The 25,205-nt window shown below is 58.8% G+C and overlaps 1 protein-coding gene across 1 annotated transcript; it reads left to right on the forward strand.

Annotated features, from left to right (window-relative positions):
* The first annotated feature begins 17,514 nt into the window (after positions 1-17,514).
* On the forward strand, positions 17,515-25,205 carry GPR132 (G protein-coupled receptor 132). Its single transcript, XM_033108637.1, has 3 exons — positions 17,515-17,637; positions 21,193-21,309; positions 22,449-25,205. The coding sequence occupies exons 2-3, from the start codon at positions 21,303-21,305 to the stop codon at positions 23,468-23,470; spliced, it is 1,029 nt and encodes a 342-aa protein (XP_032964528.1). The 5' UTR covers positions 17,515-17,637; positions 21,193-21,302; the 3' UTR covers positions 23,471-25,205.

Raw genomic sequence — 25,205 nt, forward strand, 5'->3', positions numbered from 1 at the left:
TTCTGCCCCACTCGGGGGGGGGGGGGCAGGCTGGGAGGGAGCTGCTGGTGCACTTGGCCCACTGTTTCCTAGGCCATGCTGGTGGGTTCTGGGGCCCAGTTCCTGTGGGTCTGGAGGCCTGCAGGAGGCGCTGAGCAGTGGGGCAGGTCTTTGCTCTGCTGGCATTGTGTCCCTCTGGGTTTGTCTTTGACCCCAGCTGGCCCCCAGCACCAGCATCCATGGGCTAGGCCCCCACCCCGCCAATCTGTGGTGCTGGCACCTGGCCTTCCCCAAGGCTGCTCCTCCCAAGCTGGCTTTGTGGCTTGGGGGACAGGGTGCCCTGGCCTCTCTACCACACAGACGGTTATGGGTCAGTGGGCTGTGCTGGCGTTCTCCGCTTAGCCCTCCATGGCTTGCATTCCTGACAAAGACACTGGGGTGGTGACCAGGCCTGCCTGGGTTCTTCCCAGCCCATGGGGCCAGGAATGCCAAGGCGTGCTGAAGCATGCCTGCTGCGGCCTGGCTTGCCGGGCTGCTTCGTGTGTGTGTGTGAGAGTGTGTGTGTGTGTGTGTGTGTGTGTGTGTGTGTGTGTGTGCGGGGCGGTGGGGAGGGGGCAGGCTGGGGCTGGACCTTGCAGGAGATCTGGAGTCAGCTCTTGCCTGAGCCTGGAGAGCAGGGCTGGAGGCTTGAACTTCCGGGGGGACTTGGAGGAGGCAGGCCGCGGGATGCTCCCTTGTACTCAGCCGCCCGGACCCTGCACTGCTGCATGACACCAAGCCAGTCACTATACCTGTCTGGGATGTTGTGTCCAGCCACGTGCGCTGGCCTTGGCCAAGGGTCCTCTTCTGCAAACCCTTGGTAAGGGCTCTCCCTGCCACAGCTGGGAAGCCAGAGTCTGACCCAGGCTCTGGGATGGGATGAGAAGATGTTGGGGGCCCTGGAAGGCCAGAGAGGCAAGGGCTGCTCAGTGATTGAGACTCAGCCAGGTCAGAGAGGAGGTGTGGGGCATGCCAGCCCAGAGGGACAGGAACGCAGGGGAGGGGCAAGACAACCAGGTGGCTTAAGTGGCCATGCTTGAGTTCTGGGGAGGGGATGGCACTAGATGGGTTGTCTGTAAATAGCCGAGCAGGGGTGGGTGGGTGAGGCTCCTCAATGGGAATTTGGGTTTGATCCTGTGGGCACGGGGGAGCTATGGGGGCTTTATGGGGAGGGGCTTGTCAGTTGTCTGCTTGAGATATGTCTTGGCAGCCAGGATGGAGGGGAGGGGTGGGAGCTGGAATAGGGCGGAGACTGAGGTTTAAGAGGTTGGACTGACAGGAGGGAGAGGAGAGGGTGACTCCCCGCCAGTTCAGCCTGAGCAGCCAGGGAACTGGCACCTGTGAAGAAAGTGGGGGTGTCAAATCATGGGCCTGTGGGTGGAATCAGGGGAGGGTCTGGACCTTCAGTGATCAGAAGGAATCAGGCCAGGGACACACTGCGGGGGCCCTGGCACAAAATGAAAACCAGAGCTGGGGACTCCAAGAGGTCACCCAGGAGGGGCCTTCAGGTCCCTGTGACAGAGAAGCTGAGGCGGGGGGCGGGGGAGACTGTGTGCCTATAAGTCCCGCTGGAGGAGTGTGAAGCTGGCACAACTTCACTAGCCAGCAGCTGATGATCAAGTCTTTACTCAGTTCTAGAAATCAGTCTAAATGACTCAAAAAACAAACAATGATGGACTGTGATTTTCATTGCAGAATTAACTGTCTCTAACTAGAAATCTGGAAACCACCTTAATATCCAACAATAGGGGATTTATTAAGTAAACACTGGTCCAGCCCAAAAGGTGGATTATTCTACAGCCCAATACCTCAGGCTTTCACGATGTCTGTCAGGGTGATCTTTCTAAAACTCATATCGGACCATGTCACACCCCAGCTCAAACACCTCCCATGGCTCCCCACTGCTCTCACGACCACACTGGAGCCCAGGCTCTTCCCTCCAGACTGGTCCTCCATGCTGACAAGCACACCTCTCCACTCTGTCCAACTCGCCAGGCATTTCTCACTGGGCTGCCTTTGCTCCTTGGGGCCCCTTCCTCCACCTTTCAAGACTCCCCCTGCCCTCTGAGCACTTTTTGCCTCTCTCCCCTCTGTCCCCCACCATACTCCTGCTCCCACCCCAGCACCTCTTCTGTGATTGGGTCCTTCTGGGGAGTGTGGGTATGTCCAGTGCCCAACCTGGGCCTGGGGACCAGCTGAGTGTGTGGCAGTGAGGAGAACCACAGCGTCTGCTGGGGCGCCACAGCCCAGCCAGCCCTCCAGCTGATCCCCAGGGTGCAGGGCTCCCTGTTGGGCCGTGGCCTTTCTGCCAGGGTACCAGGATGCTTTCCTGCACTCCGACCAGCTCTGACTGGCCACTGCAGACCTGGGACAAGTTTCCAGCTCCCTTGCAGGCAGAGGAGGCAAGCATCTCCTTTTCTCCTGTTCCACTTTTTGGCTCAGCTCACAGCAGGACGTTGGCACCAGTAGGTACCCCTAAATGAACGAACGGAACGGAGGCATGGAGGCAGGTTTGAAGGGATGGAGGCACACAGCCCTGACACAGCTTCATCATGCCTCCCAGGACTTGTGAAAACTGGCTCCCGCTGCACCTCCACCCCAAGCCCAGCCACTCCCTGGCTGCCACGGACCTCTGGGCTTCTCGGCCCACACAGGACGCCACACCTCCGCCTCTGCTCTCGCCCTTGCTCAGCAGCTCCACCTGACTGGTGGGCACCCAGTTCCCCAGAGGGAGATGCCCCATTGGGAAAGAACACCCCAGGTCTCTGGCAGTCCCGTGGTCAGACAGAGGGTGGAGGTAAAGACTGCCTGGCTCAGGATGGCCACCTGGCCCCGTGCATCTCACCCCACTGCAAACCGAACTTGGGGATCTCGCCTCCCCCTCCCTGCCCCGGGCCCTCCAAGTCACCCTGCTGGGGCCTGCAGGTCCACCCGCAGCGTGCCCGGGGGGTCCACGCCTGCAGTGGTCAGTAGGTGGGCACAGCCTGGGGTCACAGCCATCGGAGAGCTCCAGTTGGGACTGGCCCTTTCCCGGGGGTGGGGTGTCCTCCGCCTGCCCTCAGACTCCGCCCGCCCGAAGCGCGGGCCTCGCCAGGAATGCGCGCGGGGCCGGCGCGGGCGTGGGGCGGGCGCAGGGCCCGCCGCGACACGCTCGCTTACGATGCTGCGCACAAAGGCGCGTTCTGCCGCGCCGCGGGGTCCGGCCAGGGCCCCCCCTCCCCCCCGTCGCGACGCCCCCGCGCTGGCAGGCGGTGGGAGGGTCGGCGGTCGCGGCCCAGTCCTCCCGCCCCCACCCTCACCCCCACGCGGGCCCGGTGCCCGGCCGGCGGCGCGCGGGCGCGGGCATGTCCGACGGCAGCGCAGGAATCCGCCGCCCCCGCTACGGGAGCCCTTTGGCGTGCGGTGCGTGGCCGCGTGGAAGGCCCTGGACTCTGTGGGCCCTGCCACAGTCCATCTTTCCACCTCGCAGGGAGGCTTTGCTCAGGAATGCATTCCTGCACTTAAGGAACCGTGCGTTGCTACCTCCTCCCGGAAGCCTCATCTTCATCCTCTCCTGTGCAGACCCTGATGACCTGGCCTGGCCCCGCCCCTCTCCCAGGTCCCCAGTGGGAGGCGCCCTATTGGGAAGGGACACTCCAGGCCTCTGGCAGTCCCGTGGTCAGGCAGGGGGTGGGGGATAAAGACTGCCCAGGTGGGGAGGGTGCCCACCTGTCAGGTGAGCAGGAGAGCAGAACCCTGAGCCATACCTGAGAAAACGCCCAGAGCCAGGAGCCGTACCAGGCCTGAGCCCCCTTCCTGGGAGGTGGGGCTCACCTGGAGCCCCTTCTCCTTGGCTATTGGGTGGCAGAGCAGAGCTGAAATATCCCCATGGGTTCTCCTCCCCTCAGAAGCTCAGAGGAGACCCCCTGCCACCCCTTCCATTTGGGATTTTGAGACTTTGCCTTCCAAGCCAGGCTCTGAAGATGGCCCCTTGTCCCAGGGTCAGGGGAGCTCAGTGGGTGACCCTCACATATTGTGAGTGGGAGACTGTCATCAGCTCAGAGGAAAGGGGCAGGAAACAAGCACATTTGGGGCTGAGGGGTCTTGGATGTGGACAAGGTTTGCAGCCAGCATTGGGTCCTCTGTGGTCAGGGTGAGGCCCAGGACATCCGGGGGCCCTCCTGATACTGGGTGGTCCAGGAGTCTCAGGGTGGGTGAGCTGTGGCAAGGGGACGTTGAGGTGAAGGGACAGCAGGGCAAGGCTGGGCTGGCAGAGACGAGCTGAGCCTCTGGACCCCAGTGTGGGTGGGGGAGGGGTGGCGCCGAATGAAGGTGAGGGCACATCTAGGTCCCCAGGTGATGGGCCAGACCACCACCCAGCTGGCAGGGGAGGAGTCAGGAACTCCCAGGGTGCCCAGGGAGCAGGGACCTGGAGCCTGGGGAAGCAGGGCCATGAGACCCACCCCCGCCTGGGCGTCCCCGCCAGCCTCCCCTGTGGCCTAGCTGGCAAGGCCTGGACGTGCCCGGCTCCCTGAAGTTGGCAGGGATCAAAGGGCGGAAAACCATCCTCCACCCTCGCCCACTGAGACAGGAATCCGTGGCCCCGGGGGACGGAGTCCACAGCCACAAGGCAAGGGTGGGGCAGGGCTTGAGTGCCAGCACTGGCACCACAGAGCGTGGGAACACGGCACCCTCTGCTGGGCCAGGTTTGGGCCTTTACCTCCTCTGCCCTCCCCTGAGAGCCTCAGCAGGGGCGGGGCGGAAGGCACATTGCCAGGAGGCGGGGCCCTGAGGAGAGTGGGGCCGGGGTCTTTGCCACTCTCAGCAGGGGTTTGTCACCCTCACTACCGAGGGGAGACACAACCCTGACCCCCCCACCGGCACTCTGGGCAGACAGGGACTACTCTGGGAGGGAGAGCGTATTGGGTGGGCCGTCCCTGGTAGGGGTCATGCAGAGTGACAAGACCCTGACACACTGAGATGTGCTCTCACACGCGCGCACACACACAGCCTGCGGCAACTTGCACTCTGGCAGGAAGGCAGCCTCTGCTGTCCTGGCGGCAGCCCCAGAAGCTTCCTGGAGGGTCTGCCCCCTGCTGGTTAGATCAGGGCTGAAGCAGCCCTGCAGACCCCTGCCCCTTGCCCACGGTCACTGGCCTGCTGAGAAGGCAGCCTTCAGTGGCACCGTGTGGGTGGGGCTGAAGCCCTGCAGCCAGGAGAGACCAGCGGGGCAGGGGCTGGAGCTGGGACCAGTGTTCTAGCCAGTAATTGGCCTTGATCAGCCACGGCAGTGCCTTCCGACCCCATCTTTACAGGTGGGGAATCTGAGGCCCAGAGACGTCAGGTGACTTCCCCAAAGTCACACAGCAAGGTGGGGCAACACGCAGATTCAAGGAGGGCTTGGAGAAACCTTGGAGATCCAGGCCTTACATGGTGAGAGCTGGGATGGGCGGCGTCCACTTCTCTGGCCTCAGCCTCCTCACCTGGGAAGTGGGCTCTCTGTAACCACGTGGCAGAGCTCTCAAGAAGCCCAGAAGGCACCAGCCAGAAGCCAGTCTCTTCTGCTCTCAGCTCACCCCCAGCTCCCAGCTCAGAGGCATTCATGCACGCTGACTCTGCGTTCAGAGCACGGCGCCCCCTGGTGGCCACCTGTGGTGTGAACCGCCTGTCTTCTGCTGTTGGGTTGATGGCACAGCCAAGTGCGTGAAAAAGGGGACTGCTGGGCTGGAGCAGATCCTCTGGGGGCTGATCCCTACTCGGAGGGCCTAGGAGGACATTGGTCTCCTGGGGGGGCAGCAGGGGCGGCTGGGAACTCCAAGCCAAGAGTTTGGAGCAGATCCTGTGGGCGGCTGAAAGCCTTCGGGCCTAGGGGCACTGTTCCCTGGAGGATGGCTGCCAGAAAAGAGCGAGGGGCAGGGTCTGCACGTGAGAGGAGGGCACCCTGGGGCAAATGACCCCACAGGCCACAGGGGTGCTCAGATGTGCGGTGTGGTCAATCTGAGGCCTCTGAGCCACCAGGCTGGGGGACATGGAGACCCCCCCAGGTCTCAGGAGATTGCGGTGCCCACCCCCCTTCAGACCAGAGTGCCAGGCCGCCCCAGAGGCCTCCCCCAGCATCTCCACCCGCGGAGGCCCACACTGACTTGTGCCCTGTGGCAGCCACCACAGCACTCGCCTGGGAGACTCACTGTAAGTGTTGGGTGGAGACATGAATGAATGAATGAATGAATGGGACTTTGATGAATGAATGAATGCGACAGTCCCGTCTGAGCGATCTGGGCAGGAGTGACGAGGCTGGGAGGGCAGGACTCAGGGCCGTCTGCCCAGGATTAAATCTAGATCATTCTGATCCTCCCAAACAGTAGGGTCAGGTATTGTTTTCCAGTAAAATAGATGGATTTTCGGCCATAAGGGAGTTGGGACCCAGTTTCGACAGTAGCCAGCTAGCCCCAGAAAACCTCACAGTTGGCACTTAGCTTTAGGTTTGCGGAAGTTCAGGATGCCACCAACCTGTCTGAATCTAGGTCCTGAGGTCAGGTGCCCTAAATTACAAACCTGAGTTTGAACAGGCTGCAGGTTTTTTGTTGTTGTTTTTTTTTTTTTGTGTGTGTGTGTGTGTTTAGAAACTTTATGCCCTTTGAGGCTAAAAGCTTTAACAGGTGATGCTGTCTTCCTGTGAAGAGGCCCAGGAAAGGGGGCAGAGAAGCCAGTCACCTACGTTCTGTGAAAGGCAGAACCTCCAGGAAATTTTATGTTGTTCAATAGGCGTTTAAGGTTTGTGAGACCCCAGGGCACCACTGTCCCAAGTGAAAGCAAAGAGATAGTGGTCGCTCGGCCCAGAGGGATGCTGAAGAAGGTGTGACACAGGTAGGCACAGTGATGCGCTGTCAGTGGGGATGGAGGCTGATAAAGTGTAGGATTGGGAAGGACGGCGACGATGACGTTGTTTGTGGCTCCGAGGTCACCCACAGTCGTTTTCCTCATGGGCACATCAGGGATGTTGCAGGATCTAGTGCAGGTGACAGGGGGGCCCTGGGCCGGTGGTTTCTACCACGGGCTCCAAGCCCTGCACGGCCTCTGCAGCTACAGGGAGTGATGAATTCTAACTGCAGAGGGGCTTTGAGGGACCCACCTGGACCCCAGTAGGAGCCACGCTGTACATTCTGCCACCATCAGTGGAGGACCTCCCATGGGGAGGATGGGAGCTGAGCCCACAGGGACAGATGACCATGTCCTGAGCATGGGCTCCAGTGCCATCAGAGACGTTGAAGCGTCATCCCATCTGCCCAGCTGGCCGTTTTGTCGTCGCTCTCCATTTCTAGAATTATTTCCCCTTTTGGGAGAAATAAACTCCAGCACAATATTTTTCTAAGAAATCTTGGCCCAATAAGTGAATGGGGCAGAGGAACTAAGGAGAAAAGGGTGGGTGCCTCTCCAAAGGCCCAAATGAAAGACGTTCAGAGACAGGAGCCTGCGGAGGGTCACTGGAGACCCCTGCGTGGCCCTCTGAGAAGGGCATGGGGTCAGCAGCCAGAGGCAGCCCTGCTGTCAGCCAGAATACACACAGGGTCAGTCCCAACACGCATGGTTTCTCCAGGTCGGTTAAGGGAGTGTGGGGGCAGAGTTCTAGAGAGCAGTTTCCAGGCTCTTGGCCTCACGTGGAAAGGTGCTGGCTCAGGTAGTAGATGGCCATCAACTGTGACTGGTTGGCCATCAGCTGTAACCAGTTAGCCAATTGGCCACTGATATAACTGCCATAGCTGCGTTGGTTGGTTGGTTGGTTGGTTGGCAGGCAGAGAAGTGGACGGCGGATTGTGGATCGTGTGGCTCCTACTTCCTGTGTCTCGTCCAACCGCCAGTGAGACTGGGGTGCAGGAAGACCCCTTGTCGGCGTACTGGCGGATGTTTGCTCCCTGTGTCTCCAACCCAGCTGCCAGCGAGAATATAGCGGTATGACTCCCCCATCTATGGCTCCGTTGGTGTTCCTTTTTGGCCTCACCATATCCTGCATTTTTATGCAGGGAGCAGGACTAGGGTCCCCGCATGATGGGAAGATTTGGGACAAAGCTCCGGGGTTCCTCAGAGCCCTGCCATTAGGGGTAGGACAGCATTGGCAAGGCCCCGCGAGTGCTTTCATTTGTAAATTTTTCTTCCAACGCCCGGGCGTTTTGCACTCGTGGTACAGACCCGCGGTGTGGTTTTGTGAAGGGACCTCTGTGTGTTGGGGCTGAAGATCAGGATTTCAATCGTCTTCCTTGTTGTTGACCCAAGTCACCTGGGGTGCGGGGGGTCTGGTTCGCTACATGAACTCAGTCTGGGGTCTTTTCCCCATTCCACCTGGTCCTTTTCAATGGACTGGGAAGACCCTGGGTGAGCCCATTAAGGAGCATAGGTAAGGTACCTAAGTGGTTCGGCATTCAGAGGACACCTGGAACCCTCAGGCAGCTCAGAGCTGGCTGTGGCACCTGCTGGGGCCCCGGGCTTCTAGGCGCCAGCTGAATCCCATCCCATCCATGGGCTTTGGGAGAGCGCCGGGATTGCCAAACGGGGTCCCGGTGCTTCTGAGCCCGACCCCACCACAAAGCCGTGGGCGTTCCCTTGTTTCCAGGCTGTAACTGCAGAGGCTGCCCATCATCCCCAGGCAGCTTTCCTCTGTGTGGGGCCTGCACCGGCCAGGCAGAGCATCCAGGTGGGTAAGTGTGAATGACAGTGTTACAGTCTCAGCAAACCCATGGGCATCCTCGGTCACTTTGGGGAAGTCCCCTACTATGGCTCACGACTCAGCTGTAGTTCAGAGGACATAAGAGACTGGGGCATTTGGATCCTCAGGGGGTCTGGTACCAAAGGGACAGCTCCAACATGCTCAAGGGAGGAGGGAGTGGGGAGAGGTTCTGAGAAAAAGGAAAACCCAGAGAGAGGCCCAGGCGGAGGACGCAGAGGGCACGAGGGGCACAGGCTGGCCGCCACACCCAGAGACAAGGGTGTGCAGGGATCCCAGGACACCCGTTGGGGTCAAGCCCTCCAGGGCCAGGCAGTGAGAGGCCACACTGAGGGGTATGGGGGGGTCTCTGCTCTGCCTCGCCTGCCCTGGCTCACTTGGGGGCCTGAAGTTCCCTTTGGGTGCAGACAACTGCCTCCCGCCTGCCCCAGCACCGCTTTGCCAGGTCCAGCACTGGTGGGGGTGGGTGCTGCTGGGGGGGGGGGTCAGGGACTCGGGCTCCTAGGGGAGCGGTCTGGAGAGGGGAGCAGGTGTTAAACAAAACAATAACTTCCACGGCTGAGAGTCTTTTTCAAAGAAAGGGTTTATTGGGCCATAGCTAGTAAGAAAGACCAGGTCCTAGGGCGGGGAGTCTGAACCAGCAGCCGCGGCCATCGAAAAGACAACGCTGTGTCTGCTGTCCGTGAGTTGCTGCGCGTTTTCATACATCAGGTTCCTCGTCCTGGAAGCATTTGCATTGGCTGTGGCTAACGGGGCGTCCGAAGGTGACGGGGCAGTTCTGGGGTGGGGGCGCAGAGTCCAAGGAAGAAGCGTTTGCTCCCTCGGAGTGGAAAGTTCGCGCGTGTCAATAAGAAGCTCAGGGGCCTGGCTGTCCCCTCTGGATAATCGCGGAAACAACCACCCGGAAGTGGGCGCCAGGTTCCGCAGACCAGCTGGAACGTGCGCTGTAGTTGGTCCACTGCTATTACCAGGCGAACTGTTCTGCCTCTTTCTCTCACTCTCTGACTGCTGCCATTTAATTTAGAACACCTCAGGATTTTTTTTGTCACAGGGAATCTCGGAGTCTGCAATAGGGGAGGGGCTACGGGCCGCTAAGACCGCCACACGGTCCACTCCCGGGGCGGAATTCCTGGAGCGGGGCTGGTGGGTGCAGTTCGCGCTGCGGCCACCAGGCGACAGGGCGGTGCACGGCCCGGCGGCAGTGGGGGCTGGCTAACTGCGGCCTTCGGGCCCCTCTGGGAAAGACCAGGAGACGGGGCTGCCCTCCTGCCCTCCAGCGAAACGTAGGGCGCCCTGAGCCCGCCTCCCTGCCTCCTAGACGGTTGGGGAACTTCGATCACTGCTGAGAAGGACCTGGCTGACTTTCCGTCTGAGGGCAGCTGGGGGTTCTCCGAACCACGAAAATTTCCAGCAGGGTCAGAGACTGGGGCATGCGTCATGCAGTGTCTGCGGAACAGAGGAGAGGGGCTGTCCCCACCCTGTGTCACAGCTCAGCGCAGGCACCAGCAGGGAGACAATGTGTCTGAAGCAGCTTCGCCGTCCAGTGGACGGGGCCCCTTGCCCAGCCCAGACGCCCTCCCTCCCAGGGCCCAGCTCCGTGGAGGACGGGCAGGTCCAACTGGACTCCCCTCTCCCAGCCATGATATTGCCTGGAGTCCTGCCATCACTGGCAGAGAGCAGAGGACGTTAGTGGGAGCCAGCAGTACGTGTCCTCTGTACACGAGAGCAGAATGAGGGGGCGTGGAGAGGGGAAGGTCAGGGCATCCTGGTCATCAGCCAGTGAGACAGACCAACTTCTGGGAATAATAAAAGGAGGAAAAGACACACATAAATAACATGAATGAAACAAAGAGAGTACAAATGAAGATTTAAAAATGTTTGCAAACCATATATCAGATAAAGGACTTGTGTGTATTCTGAAGACAAGTCCTTTACCTGATATATGCAAACATTTGCATTTGTTCTTTACTAAACAGTAAAGAAACAACCCAATTTAAAAATGGTTGGAGGTGGCCCGATGGCTCAGTTGATTACAGCGCAAGCTCTTAACAACAAGGTTGCTGGTTGGACTCCCGCACAGGATGGTGGGCTGCTCCTCCCCCACGCCCACCCCAGCAAATAGATTGAAAACAGCGACTGGGCTTGGAGCTGAGCTGCGCCCTCCACAACTAAGACTGAAGGACGACAACTTGACTTGGAGCTGTTGGGTCCTGGGAAAAACACACTGTTCCCCCAATAAGGTCCTGGAAGTACACACTGTTCCCCTGCCCCAAGAAAAAAGGGGTCAAAGAGCTGACCGTAGCACGAGGAAAGTATACGGATGGCAAATACGAACATGAAAATATGCTCCCTGTTATCTGTCATTACGCAAATGCAAATGAAAAGCACCATGTGACACCGCTGCACACCCACTAAACATGCAGAAAAGAATTAAATAACCAAATGGCAGCGCTGCATTCTGCCCACAAAGACAGAATTCTCAACACAGCGCTGGCCAGAGTACAGCCACTAGGGGGAAGAGTGTGGCTTCTCATCATAAGGAATTCCACTACCAGGTATTTACTCAAGAGAAAGGAAAACTTAAGTCCATACAGAAACCTGTACATTAATCTTAGAGCAGGTTTATCTGTGATCGCCAAGCGCTGGAAGGTAGCGGAGTGTTCAGCTGGGGACCGGATACCAAGCTGTGGTTCGCCTTGCGTGCGCAGCGTCCCACCACAGAAAGGAAGGCGCTAGCCACGTGCAGATCGCAGATGGATGTCACATGCGTTTGCTGTGGGAAATACATCAGATTCAAAGGTTGTCAACTCCGTTCCTGTGACACTCTGGAAAAGTGAAAACTAGAGAGAGGGGCCTAGGTCCGCAGTTGCCAGGGGTCGGGGTGGGGTGAAGGATTGACGGCAAAGGGGCAGCAGAGGGAATGTGGGGCGTTGGAGCTGTTCTGTACCCGCGTGCCCAAACCAGGGGAACTGAGCTTCACGCAGTGAATTTTACTGTATGGAAAGGTAAAAATTTTGAAATCCAAAAAAATCAACTCCAAAAAAGAAATAAGAGAATACTGTCAACATTTCTAAGAACAGATGAAATAGGGAACTAAACTGTGCAGAAGAAATACAAAGCTTAACTAGTCCTATGAGTGGTAGATCGATTGGACTGATATTTAAAAGTCTCCCTATGTGGACATTTGGGGCTGGAAGGACGAGAGGCCTCAGGATTGGACAGCAAAGCACCAGAAACCAGCGGGCCCCATGGCTCCAGGGGTGGCACAGCCTCCAACAACAGAGGAAAAAGATGGCAGTGGGGCCAGACGCATTTTTGCGGAATAGAGTTAGCGTTCGTTCCTAGGCAGGGTCACACTTACATAGTGGATAAAGAGGGCTCTCTCGGCAGATCTAAGTTGGAAAGGAAGAAGTAAAACTATCTGTTTGCAGATGACCTGATCTTGTATATAGAAAATGCTAGAGATTCCACAAAAAAACCCTGTTAGAATGAATAAATGAAGTCAGCAAAGCAGCAGGCTATAAAGTCAGCCCACAGAAGTTTGCTGCATTTCTGCCCACTAATAGTGAGCAAACTGGGAAGAACTTTAAGAAGTCGTTTCATTTTCAATGGCATCAGAAAGACTAAAATACTTAGGAGTTAACTTACCCAAAGACTGATGTGATGAAAACTGCAAAGTGTTGTGGAAAGAAATTTAGGGAAACACACATGGAAATACATCCCACGTGTATAGATTGGAAGATTTACCACTAAGCTGTCAATACAGTGCCATCCCCATCAAAACCCCAATCATGCTTTTGCAGAAAAAAATCCATCTGACAATTCATAGGGTGGTTCCAGGACCCCGAGCAACTAAGCAAATTAACCCTTGTGGTGCAGGGTTAATTCGGATGCCTCCCCATCTCCCCCAGCTGGGCCAGCAGAAACCCAGGAGAGGGGACAAAGGGGCTGGTGCAGGCCCCAGAGAGGCAGCCGTGTTGGGGAAGGAAGCCAGGCCAGGATGAGGCTGCACAGTGACGTCCCAGCTGAGCACAGCCCCGGCCCTGCCGTTGTCCCCCCACGTCTGCCCAGCACTGCTGAGTGCTTTGCCAATGGGGTGTGAGCACCTGGGTCCTGCCCCACCCACCTTACCCCCAGGGATCCTGTCGGGTCACGCAGCAGGCAGCTAGGCCTGGAGCCTGAACACCGCCTGTACGCCTCCTTTTGCCTGGAGCCGGAGCCTGTGCTGGCAGTGTCCGTGTGCGAGTGTGTGTGTGGGTCTGTGTTTCTGCACACGTCTGTGTGCGCACATGAGTGTGCATGTGTAAAGATGAGTGACGGCTGGTGAGGACACCACCGGAGTGCTGGCGGGAGTGGGGAGGTGGAGGTGGAATGATCATGGAACCTGTGCATGTGGTTGTGGGGTCACCCTGCAGCCAGGAAGTAAGCCCGCAGAGGGTGTGGGGCCTTCAGGAGAGGGGCAGGAAGTGGGGCAGCTCCTCTGTCGTGACCTGCTTTTCTGTGAGGTGGGAGGAGCTTCTCCCACTGCACCCCACTCACTCTCTGGTCTGCCTCATCTCACCACGGGCCGGTGACTGGGCAGTGCCAGCCTTGCGTGGCCTCTGAGGCCCTGGGAGCCCCTAGAGTGTCCTCTGGGCACCCATCATGCCCCTCTCTGCCCCCCAGGGCTGGTCTTGCACTTGGCAATGCCCAGCTCCCCCTGCTGCCTCCCCCGCCACCCATATCCATTGGGCCCAAGCCCCTGACACCCCCCACCTTGCCCTGGCCCTGAACACTGCCCCAGCCTCCCCTCCCCCGGCCTCTGCCCTCACCCTGACACCCGGCAGAGTAGCATGTGAAGCTGGCTTGCCAGCCCTGGAAGACAAGCTGCCAAGTCCTGGCCCCTCCCCTCCCCGTGGGCTCCTGGGAGGACTCCCCCTGTGCTAGAGGAAGCCCTTTCCTGCCGCAGCTGGCTCAGCTCAGGCCCCAGGCCTCCCTGCAATGCTTTGGCCACACTCCATGTTTGCGGCCCCACTCTCAGGGTGGCTACAGTGGCCTGTGTCTGGTGCCTCCTAGGGCTATGGGCCCCTGGGGATGAGGTACCCCACCCTCCAGAACCTGTTCCTGGTGGTGCATACAGCAGGAGCTCGGTAAATGCTTGTGTAGTTGAACCGATGGCCAGACAGAGCCCGTGCGTCCACCCTAGTCCCCAGCCCAGCTGCCTCACCCACCCTGGTGTTCCCCAGACTGCTGGTTGCTGAGGTGGCCGCAGCCTGAGTCCCTGCAGAGGAAACCAGATTGTTTCCGGTGTGAGTGGAGGGCTAGACAGCAGCTGGGCGTTTCCATATGGGGTACTGCCTCATGGCAGCACCCACACCACAGCCCCACCCCTGGCCCTTCCCCTCCCAGGTCACTTCTGGTTTTTCCGTAGCAGCAGGCTTACAGGTGGGGGAGAGTACAGGGTCCCTGACCCTCTGGGCGCCCCCGGGCTGGGTCCTGGTCATGCAGGCCCCGGTCAGGCTGCCCTGGCCCTGACTGCTGGCTTGGAGTCGCAGCCTCGGGGCTTCCCCAGGGCGGGGTGGGGATCAGTGGCAGCCATATCGCAGGGCCTTGACCCTTCCTCCTTTGGCCTCCCGGCTCTAGCAGGTGCCATTTGGTGGGGTTCAGAGTAACTCCGAAAAGGGGGCCTGCCCCAGACCCCCACCCAGAGGCACCCAGCACAGTAGACATTTGGGGCTGAATCTTTCTCACGGGGGAGGGGCTGTCCTGTGCCTGGTGAAATGTTTTGCATCATCCCTCATCTCCCTCACTCAGTGAAACCCCAAAATTCTCCAGAAAGGCTAAATGTCCCCCGGGGGCGAAATCACCCTGGCGGGGAGTCGCCAGGGTTGGTCCTAGCCTGGGCCACGCTGCAAGGGGATGAGGGTGCAGCTGGGGTTCTCCGGAGACAGGAGGAGTCCAGTGGGGAGGTGCCCGTTTCATTTCCCATCTGCTGGTGACCTTTGACACTAAGACCTGGGAAGACAGCTGGGAAGAAGGCAGAGGCTCAGACAGCTACTCCACCTTGCGCTGGGGGGCTCCAGCTGACCTCCATTTCTCTTACTTCTTTGCTGGGTGTCCAGGCAGAGCTTCTGGAGGTAGCCACGGGAGGGACAGGAGAGGGGCCAGGCACACTGGCACTTCTACTGTTCCCCTGGAGGAGGTCTGGGTGGCCCTGGTCTTCAGGACCCTTCTTGTGTCAAGGGACCTTTAGGGCAAAACAAACAATTCCTCAAGTCCACTGAGTGTGGAGGCAGGGCCTGAGGGCCACAGTCCTGGGAGGGGCTTGGAGGCTGCAGGGCTGAAGCCAGGGTCTAGGAGAACAGTGGGGCTGAGGGAGGCCAGGGTGCCCTCCCTGGGGGTGCCTTACCCCTGCTTTGGGCTGTGGCATACAGCAGGCGTCTAATAAAACAGCTGTCAACCAAGCCTCCTCCTGTGGCGTGTGGCTCCGTCCTGTCCCAGAGACAGGCTGGCTCTGCCTGGTTCCTTCCCAAGTCCTGGCTGGCCCGGCTGCTCCACTGAATACTGCAGGGAATGTCCACTAGCCTGAGGGTCTGCCTGCTGAGGCTGCCTCCCTGGGGAGCCCAGGGACAGCCCCAGGGGCGGGAGAAGACGGCCTGGACAGCTGCCCTGGGGTGCGCGGTCCTCTCCCGGTGACCATGTCCTGAGCATGGGCTCCAGTGCCGTCAGAGACGGTGAAGCGTCATCCCATCTGCCCAGCTGGCCGTTTTGGTCGACGCTCTCCATTTCTAGAATTATTTCCCCTTTTGGGAGAAATAAACTCCAGCACAATATTTTTCTAAGAAATCTTGGCCCAATAAGTGAATGGGGCAGAGGAACTAAGGAGAAAAGGGTGGGTGCCTCTCCAAAGGCCCAAATGAAAGACGTTCAGAGACAGGAGCCTGCGGAGGGTTACTGGAGACCCCTGCGTGGCCCTCCGAGAAGGGCATGGGGTCAGCAGCCAGAGGCAGCCCTGCTGTCAGCCAGGATACACACAGGGTCAGTCCCAACATGCATGGTTTCTCCAGGTTGGTTAAGGGGGAGATTTGGGAAAAAGCTCCGGGGTTCCTCAGAGCCCTGCCATTGCAGGTAGGATGGCATTGGCAAGGCCCCTCGAGTGCTTTCGTTTGTAAGTTTTTCTTCCAACGCCCGGGCGTTTTGCACTCGTGGTACAGACCCGCGGTGTGGTTTTGTGAAGGGACCTCTGCGTGTTGGGGCTAAAGATCAAGGGTTTCAGTCGTCTTCCTTGTCGTTGACCCAAATCACCTGGGGTGCGGGGGGGGGGGGCTGGTTTGCTACATGAACTCAGTCTGGGGGGATGTGGTCCTTTCCCCATTCCTGTGTGAACTCATTTACTGGGGTGGAGGGGATCCCTAAGTGGGGGTGCAGAAGGGAACAGGTCCCAGGGAAGGGCCAAGGCTGCCAGCATAGAATGTTAGCAGCCCTCCTGTGGGTCGTGGGCGTCTGTAGGCCACTGCCGAGGGCCAGTGGTTCTTGGGAGCCCAGAGTCTCAGCTCCACCTGCTGCTGCGGGTTTGGGAAGGCCATCCTGGGCTGAGCCCCTGGGAGGCGGGTGACACCCTTGGGCAGTGGCCCGTGGACACCACAGCCACCTTGGCAGACGTTTCCGGAAGTCTCAGGGGAGCCCTGGCCTCAGACCCACACGTGCTCCAGGCCCAGCGCTCTAGGTACTTGTGGCCACAACAGTGCCCTGAGAAATCCTGTCAAGGTGGAACCAAGAAGCCCGTGGCCCGGGTGGCTGTGCCTAGAAGGCAGGTGCGCGCTCCGCGGGCTCTCCCGGCCCGGGACACGGGGTGTGGCTGCCCAGGACACACCGCCATGTGCTGTCCCTGCTGCTGGGCACAGATACCCCAGAAATGTCTGTGGCAGAGCCCTGTCCTCAGGGGCTGAAGCAACCAGGCCCGAACCAGGCCTTGCTGATGGGCACGGTACCCCTTGTGTCATCCCAAAACCTAGGACCAGCCCGTTGGGCAGAGAGTGGTTGGGTGAGGCGGAGAGTTGCCTACAGCCACTAGTGTTTTCCAGGAAACTGGGCCCTGTGTTTCGATGCAAGATGTATTAGCCTGGCATCCTGTAAGCCAGGGAAAGACGAGCAACCATGCCTGCCAAGGCTGGCAGTGCCTGGGTGATGGACGCTGTGTCCCAGAGACCCCATGTGGCCCCTCAGGGAGCAACCTACTGGCAGAGGCCACTGGGCCCAGCTGGGGTCAGCTCTGAGGGGTCAGAGGCAGGGCAAGGATGGCATGTTTAGGCCCCTTTCCTCCTGTTGGATCCCCCAGGATAGGGAGCAGGAGGAATGGCATCTGTGAAATGGCTGGGCCTGCACTGGGGGTGCAGCCGGGTGCTGGTGTCAGGAGCTGGCCTAGAGTCACAGTGAGAAATGCCGGCCCAGCTCCCTCCCAGCCACTGGTCTCCTGGTAGGGCAAGGCGTCTTGGAAGCCAGCCTGCTCTGTGCCCACACTGCCCTCGAGGCACCATGTCAGGCCCTGGCCAGAGGAGCTGGACTCAGTCTCTCGAGGGTCCTGTCCCCATGCTTCCTGCCACATCTGTCTAGGGACGGGGACACTGGGCATTTCTGGGAGCCTTCTGGGAAGGTCCTGAGTGAACACAGAAGGCTCTGCCTGTCTCTGGGTGTCGTTAGACTGAAGGAGAAGTGGGCCTGGGCCCATTTCCTGTCATCTGCCGCCAGGAAAGTGACGAGGCCACAGCGTCACCACTAGCGAGACAGCACCCCACCTGGTTGGCCAGCTCTGGGACTCACTCTGTTTGAGGTCAGGGAGTTTTACAGAGAACCTGCTTGGAGCCCTGCTACTTCCTGAAAGCTCCCAGCCGGCTGCTGGCTGGATGCTGCGAGGACTCGGGAGGCCGCCAGGATGCGCCTGAGTGAGTCTCCTTGTGCTGGGGGAGGCGGGCAGGTAGGGGTCCGACAGCACAGGGGTTTGTTGGCATACAGGTGGGGACTTGTTCCAGGTTCTTAGCCTGGGGTCCTGCACTAAGAGAGAACCCGGGGGCACCAGTGCCCACAAGTATGGTGGTCGTGGAGAGTTTGGGGCGTGGGGAACTTTCTGTGGCTCCTTCAGAGTGTCTCTCTATCGGGGACTCTCTTCTACCAGGTTCTCACCTGACTGCTGGTCCAGGAGCTCAGGGGCAGGTCCTTCCCTGGGACCTCCACTCATGCCCGCACACCCTTGGGTACTTCCTGGGTGTCTTGTGCTTGTCACTGATTCTTGGGGTGTTTGGTGGGGTGGAGGCTATAAAGCACCCGGCTCCCTTGCTTCCAGGGGCCACCTGGGCCAAGGGGCTGGTGGGGAATGTGTTGTTGGGGACAGTAACCTCGCCAGCCCACTGGAAAGTTTGTCCTGAACTCAAGGACAGACATGAGGTCAAGGTTCTGGGTGTGAGCACATGGGAGAGAAGGCTGAGCAGTGCGAGATGGCTGAAGGCAGTAAATCCAGACAGGATGCAGCACTGCCGGCCGGCCGGGGTCACCAATGTGTAACGACTGGAGGGAAGCGGCTCCTCATGGTCCAGGAGACGCAGGACAAAACCTGCACCTGCTGGAGGTGAGGCGTCCGCTGTCGCTGCATCCGCGTGTGTGGATAGTAAAACTTAAAAAACATATTTTAAAAGACTGGAGGGACATTCTGTGCAGAGAGGACATGGAATGCCCGGGGACAGGCCGTGGCGAGGTCCCTTCTTATTGCGCCATGGAGTCTCCATCTCACCCAGAAAATGGGTTTATTTAAGTAACATTGTGTTGAAAAGAGATGGCTGGGTAGCTGCACCAGGAGGAGCAGCAGGGGGCTGAGTGCACGGGGATTTGTGGGGCCCCTGGGGATGGTGAGGCCCGGGGGCCACTGGGGGCAGCCTGCCACTGAGTCAGGGCTGTCCCAGCGGGTCCATCACCCCACAGCTCACACCCGGCTCCATGGGTCCCCAGAGGTGGCCCAGCACACGAGGTCGTGTGAGGAAAGAGTAGGCTGCCGTGTGGTCAGGACAGGCAGCGTGCAGTGCAGTGTGGATGCAGGCAGGGGCCACTCCTCCAGGCCCTTGTCCTGCTGGTTGATACCCAATGGGAGAGGCCAGGAGAGGACCCCGGTCCAAGGCAGAGCCTGGGCCTGGGGTGGGCAGCCCACACCCCACAGAGTCCCAGCCCCTGGCAGAACGGGTCACAGGCACTCTTGGGCTGGCAGAGGGGACAGTCCACTGCCACCCTGACTGGGCTGACTGGTGACCTAGCCACTAACTCAGGAAAATGCAAGGACCCACTGAGGCTGGGCAGGAGTGAGGCCCTGGCCCCTCAAGGCTTGCTCATGTCTGTTGGGGGGTTGGGACACATGGGGAGCGTGGACTGCAAATGGCTGGGAGCAGGAAACGTGCTGGGAATAGGGTGGCCCGGTCCAGGAAGTCCCTGGGAGGAGACATGAAGCCATGTGTCCTAAGGACAGGATGAGCTCTGAGGAGTAAAAGGCCAGGCCGCTGGAGCGTTGGCCAGGGAGTGAGCGGTGGGGTAGGGGAGGGGCCGACCTTGGCGCTGGGTGTCCGGTGTCCTGGGGGCTGTGATCCCTTCTCTCAGGCTGCTCTGGCACCTGGATGCTCCGGCCTGGGCCTGGTGCTAGGACAGCTGGTCTCTCCCTGGCCCCTCCATCTGTGCAGGTCCTTACCTGGCCCCAGATCTGCACAGACCGCACAGGCAGGCTGCCCCAGGTCCCCACCTCCGCCCTGACCAGAGGGTGCTCTCAGAGGGGTGGCCTGCGGAAGGGCTGTGTGGGGGTGTGTACATTTTCAGTTCAGCCACCACTTCCTCTGGCTTTTGCAAAAGTGGCTTCTGGAGATGCCACCCCCTCTGTTCCCATCTGGTTCAGGTCCTGAGAGAAGGGTTCTCGCTCCAGCTTTCAGACACTGGAGAGTGAGTTCAAGTGAAGGATGCTGACTCCCGGAGCCCCGCCCCCTCCACGGAGCCACTCCCCGGGGCAGCTCCACCTCTTCTGATAAAGGAAATAGGACCAAGGTGAGGCTGGTGGTGCGCTCTGCTCCGGCCCAGAGCACCTGACTGGCTCCCAGGAGGGCTGGCTCCCCAGCAGCTCCTTCCCTGGGGGCCCCCTTAGTGGCCAGCTGGGTCTCCGTTCGGAGTGTCTGCATTTCTCTCTGGGCTGTAGGCCCCACTGGGCATCAGCCAGGAGCGCCTTGGACTATCACCTCTTTAGACGAAGGGCCCTTAGTCACAGCACTCGGGGGTGGACCCTCCTGGCCGTCGGGGCAGGTCAGTCTCAGAGGGTTAACATCACTTGGAAGGTAGCCTTTCTCCTTGCCTCAGTGTCACACCTTGGCATGTATTTTTCGGGTCTTACTTAAAACATCTAAGTCAGTGAACTTGCCATAGTTTCAGATAAACATCTTGGCTTCCTGTCCTTTCCAGCTGGTAAAAACAAATTTGAAAAAGGAGGTCTGGGAAGCTAGTCCATGGCAGCATGGCCAGCACGTTCCTAGGAGGCTGTCAGCTTTACGCCCCCTACCAGGGAATCTCCACCAGAGGGGGGTGGCGGCTGGGGGCCTGGCACCAGGCAGCAGGATTGCTGCTTGTGCCCTCACCTATCTGGGCCCAGCCTCCATGGCTGCTCCGCAGGACAGAGCAGGCCAGGACCCAGGGTTCCCCTCAAGGTCTGAATATGGGTTCAGAGTGTTCCCCTCCCCCCAACCCCGCACTGGCTGATGAGGACAGACCCTGTTTTCAGGGGCTCCTGTGGTTAGAAAAGGAAGGAGAGAGAGAGACAGACAGACAGACAGACAGAGACAGAGAGAGACAGAGAGAGAGACAGAGACAGAGACACAGAGAGAGAGACAGAGAGACAGAGAAAGAGAGCACTGAGGTCATCGTGGGTTCCCTCTGGGGACGTCCGGGTTGCGGGTCCCTTTCACGGTGTGGAGTGGGCGGGGCCGAGTTTCCAGGTCACACATGCATCTGGGTAATTGTGTCACCAGGAAAAATCCCTAGAAAAGGTTGTACCAGATCAAAAGTTAAACGCATTGAAGATTTTTGGAAACCCGTAATGTGCCAGCTTATGCTGCCGTGGACACCCTCATGCTCTTGCCAACACCAAGAATTAAAGTTCTTTATTTTTGCCAACCTGCTAGGCAAAAAGAACCACTGTAGTTTGAATATTTATATTCGCATTTCTTTAATTATAAGTGGAGCTGAGCATTGTATGGATTCTTAAGAACTGTTTTTGTTTCTTCTGTGAATTATCTGCTTACTGACTTTGAACTTCTTATTTTTGTTAATTTGCAGGAGTTCTTTATATATTAAGGAACTGTCATTTCCCACAGGATAAATAGAAGATTGTTCTCATAATAAATGCTCGCTAACCATTTGTTGATGACTTAATTTATGATTTAATCTGATTTCTCTAAAGCAATTTTAACCTACTTTTCCTCCAGGTTTTAAACTCTGAGTGACCTTCTCAACAGGAGCAACAGGACTTGACGTTCCCTGTGACGTGCACCGGAAAGGCTGTTGTGGAGCCGCGGTGACACTGGGGCCTGCGAGTATGTCAGGTGAGAGAACCACCCCCCCCCCATGCCTCCTTTGACTTTAAACACTTAGGAGGGAGACTGTAAGAATTGCTGCACAGTGTGCTTTGTCCCGGAACGGGGATAATTGCATCAAAAATTAGCATTCAAATATAGATTCACACTCAGAAATGATAAAGCCACAGGCTTTCCATCCCATCAAGAGTTTGGGAAGTTCCCGTTTCTTCTCCTTCTGAGGAGCCAGAAAGACCAGAATTGGGGCTGAGGGGAGAGCCAGAGGCTCAGGTATCCATTTGGAACTCACGTAGCTCCATTTCTTGTGAGAAACCCAGTGCCCAGCCACAGAGCTGTCACAAGTGCCCCACTGGAGCCTTCTCTCCCCTTCTGGGGGAATCCTCTGACCCCACCTCAGGAAGGAGGCCACCTGTGGGGAAGTGGGCAGGCTTTCACCGGCACAGCCAGGACTGGTCACTTGGCATAGGAAGGTGGAGGTGGAGGCCAAGTGCCCAGCTGCCATGTGTGGCTCTGAGCAGGTGGCATGGGACTAAACTACAATCAGAGCCCAGTAGCCAGTGCAGAGGGTGGGCAGTGTTGATGGGGCGGTAGGGAACAGGGGGAACCAGAGTTGCTCCCCAGAGATCCCTACCTGGGTTTTGGATTCTGTCTACCACCCCCCACCCCTCTACCCCCAAGTGTGTGACTGTCCATGGGGCTGGCAAGATGGGGCTGTGCGGGGAGCCAGGGAGGCCTCACGTGGTAGCAGGGGACGGAGGGCAGAGCCAGCTGCCCAGGTGGGGACAGCCTGAGCAGACAGGCGTCACCTATCTCACCTGACTCAGACTCGGTGGAGACTGCATAACAGAGCCCTTGCTCAGCAGTTAGAGAAGAAACTTTCTTTTCAAGTATACAAACACGCCTTTTAAAAAATGACCTCAGCGAGTGGCAAGGACTCGGTGTGGCACAGCCTGTGTTCTGTGGCTACAATGCCATGGCGTTGTAGATCAAAGACCTAAGGAGCCCTCGGAGGAACCCGTTTGGGCATTTGAAGCTCCTGGCGTGTCTGGTGTGGAGGGACCGAGAACCTTATCCCCTCTTAGTGCTGTAAAGTCCCTTCCAGGCAGTCCCCAGGGACACCCATCCTCATGCTTGTCTCTGCCCCACAGGGAACGCCACCCTGGTGACCCCCCCTGTGCCTGTGCCTCTGTTCCCCAGCGTGGACCCCGCGAACTGCAGCGTGCCCTTTGAAGACAGCAGGGTTTTCGTGGTGACGCTGTACTGTGCGGTGTGCGCGCTGGGGCTGCCCACCAACTGCCTGACCGGCTGGCTGGCCCTGGGGCGGGCCCTGCGGGGTAATGTGCTGGCCGTGTACCTGTCGGGCCTGGCGCTGTGCGAGGCGCTGTACGCCAGCACGCTGCCCCTCTGGGCGTTGTACGTGCAGAACCAGCACCGCTGGACGCTGGGCCCGTGGGCCTGCAAGGTGACGGCCTATGTCTTCTTCTGCAATCTGTACGTCAGCGTCCTGCTGCTGTGCTGCGTGTCCTGCGACCGCTTCGTGGCCGTGGTGTATGCGCTGGAGAGCCGCGGCCACCGGCGGCAGAAGACCGCCATCGTCGTGTGCGTGTCGGCCTTCCTTCTTGTCGGGCTGGTCCACTACCCGGTGTTTGACATGGAGCACAGGGACACCTGCTTCGAGACGGTGCCCATGGATGGCCGGACCGCCCGCTACTACTATGCGCGCTTCGCCGCGGGCTTCGCGGTACCCCTGTCCATCATCGCCTTCACCAACCAGCGCGTGCTGAGGAGCGTGGAGATGAGCGAGGGCCTGAGTGCCGCTTCCAAGGCCCGTGTGAGGCGCACTGCCGTTGCAGTCGTGGGCATCTTCCTGCTGTGCTTCGCGCCCTACCACGTACTGCTCCTGGTCAAAGCTGCCGCTTTCTCCTACTACAGAGGGGACAAGGTCTGCGTGTGCGACTTCGAAGTCAGAGTGTGCACGGTGTCCGTGGTGTCCCTGTGCCTGTCCACGGTGAGCAGTGTGGCCGACCCCATCATCTATGTCCTAGCCACGGACCACTCACGCCAAGAGGTGTCCAGAATCCACAGGGAGTGGAAAAAGTGGCGTGCCAAGACCGATGTCACCAAGGTCACGTGCTTCAAGGACTTGGAGGAGGAGTGCTCACCCACGTAGCTGGAAAATGGCTACATGTTCCCCAGGCCTGTCCAGCCCCCAGGGCCGCAGCAGGATACGTGGGCCTCCCTGTGTAGCCTGGAGAGGCTCGGGGAGGAGTCCTGCTGAGTCTACCAGCCAGTGTCCCCAGTGCTGGCCGTGGAGGCCCTTCTGGAAGATGTGCCACGGATTTCTCATGAGCCCCTGCAGCTTGGGTCTCCGCCCCCCAGGCTTGCCCACAGGGCCCCACACGGCAGGTGGCAGCATGCCCAGGGAAAGGGTGACTGTCCCAGGCTGCAGGGAGGCCCCTTCATCCGCGGCTTGTCCTGGCCAGCTCACTTGGCTGTTGGCAAACAGCAGGGCTGTTGTCAGAGGCCTCGTGCCTGCCTGCTGCTGCTGGCAGCTGGCACATGCTGTGCTCGGGGAGGTGCCCGGTCAGCATCTGTGCTGATGACTTTATTTTCCAAGCTTTGCTGTGGGCGTTGCTTGGATGGCTGTGACAGGTCCTTTGTGCTTGTGCCTCAGAACGTCTGCAAACTGCACACCTTCACATGTGCTTGGGCACTGTGGGGCTTCCGCTGGGCTGGCTCTGTGCCAGGCAAGTGATTCAGAAGGCTGCCGTGGACCCCTCAGGGGAGCTGTGGCAGGGGTATCAGCGGCTCTGGCTTCCAGCAGGCAGCCCATGTGTCGTCTGTCAGGAATGCATTTTCAGGAACACCACTGGCTGGAAATGCCGGGGGCCCCCAGGAAGGGTAATAGCAGCCAAGGAGGCTCAGAGAATGGTGGCAGTCCCTTTGTGCCAAGGCCTCCTGGATCATTGTCAGCGAGGCAGCCGGGCGAATCAGGAGCAAGCAGGTAATGGACCCTCGGCCTCCAGCACTCACCAAGGCGTGACACAGCGCAGGACTGGGTCTGCTGTGTGGCTGTGAGAAAGTGGGCTCCCTGGGAACTGCACAACTCAGGCACAGATCCTGGCTCTGCCCCTGACAAGCCTCTTCTGGGCCAGGTCACATCGCCACCTCTGTTTCCCCATCTGCAACAGGGCCAATGACACCCACTTCACCGGTCAGCGTAAGGATTGACCCCACCATTGTCTCAGGCATCCCGGGCACATTCAAGCTTTGTTGTCCAGCCTGCGGGCCGCTGTGTAACTGGTGTTCTTGTTTCTGTGAGACGGCTGCCCACTGTGTTCTCCATGACACACTGAGAACACTCATATAGAAACTAGCTTCAGAAATGAAAACGCAAAAATGCATGTCAGTCCCACCTTCCTCTCTAAATGAAATAATGTCATTTTGCCTTCTCAGGTAAACGTTTCCCTCCAGGGCTCTGTGAGAGGCCAGGCTGGGGACAGGGGCATGTGCCCTGGGCTTGCAAAGTGATGGGCCGGGGTTCTAGAACAGTCTGGAATATTCAGGGCTGGGGTGAGAGTAGATAGTGAGAGGGACAGGTAACGACATTCTGATGGTGGGTCATGTATTAGTGTCTTGGGGCAGCTGTAACTAATAACCACAAACTGGGTGGCTCACAGTTCTGGGGGCAGGAAGCCCAAGAGGAAGGTGTCTCAGGGCTGGATCCTCCTGGAGGCTCCGTGGGACAGCCTGTGCCAGCCTCTCTCCCAGCTCCCAGGGCTGCTGGCAACCGTGGCCTTCCTGGGCTGCTGGCCTCATCACTCCCATCTCTGCCTCCGTCCTCAGGGGCCACCTCCTCTGCGTGTCTCCGTGTCTGTTTTTTTTTTTCCAATTAAATTTTTATT

This window comes from Rhinolophus ferrumequinum, chromosome 6, assembly GCF_004115265.2.
Source record: "Rhinolophus ferrumequinum isolate MPI-CBG mRhiFer1 chromosome 6, mRhiFer1_v1.p, whole genome shotgun sequence".
In the NCBI taxonomy this organism is placed as follows: domain Eukaryota; kingdom Metazoa; phylum Chordata; class Mammalia; order Chiroptera; family Rhinolophidae; genus Rhinolophus; species Rhinolophus ferrumequinum.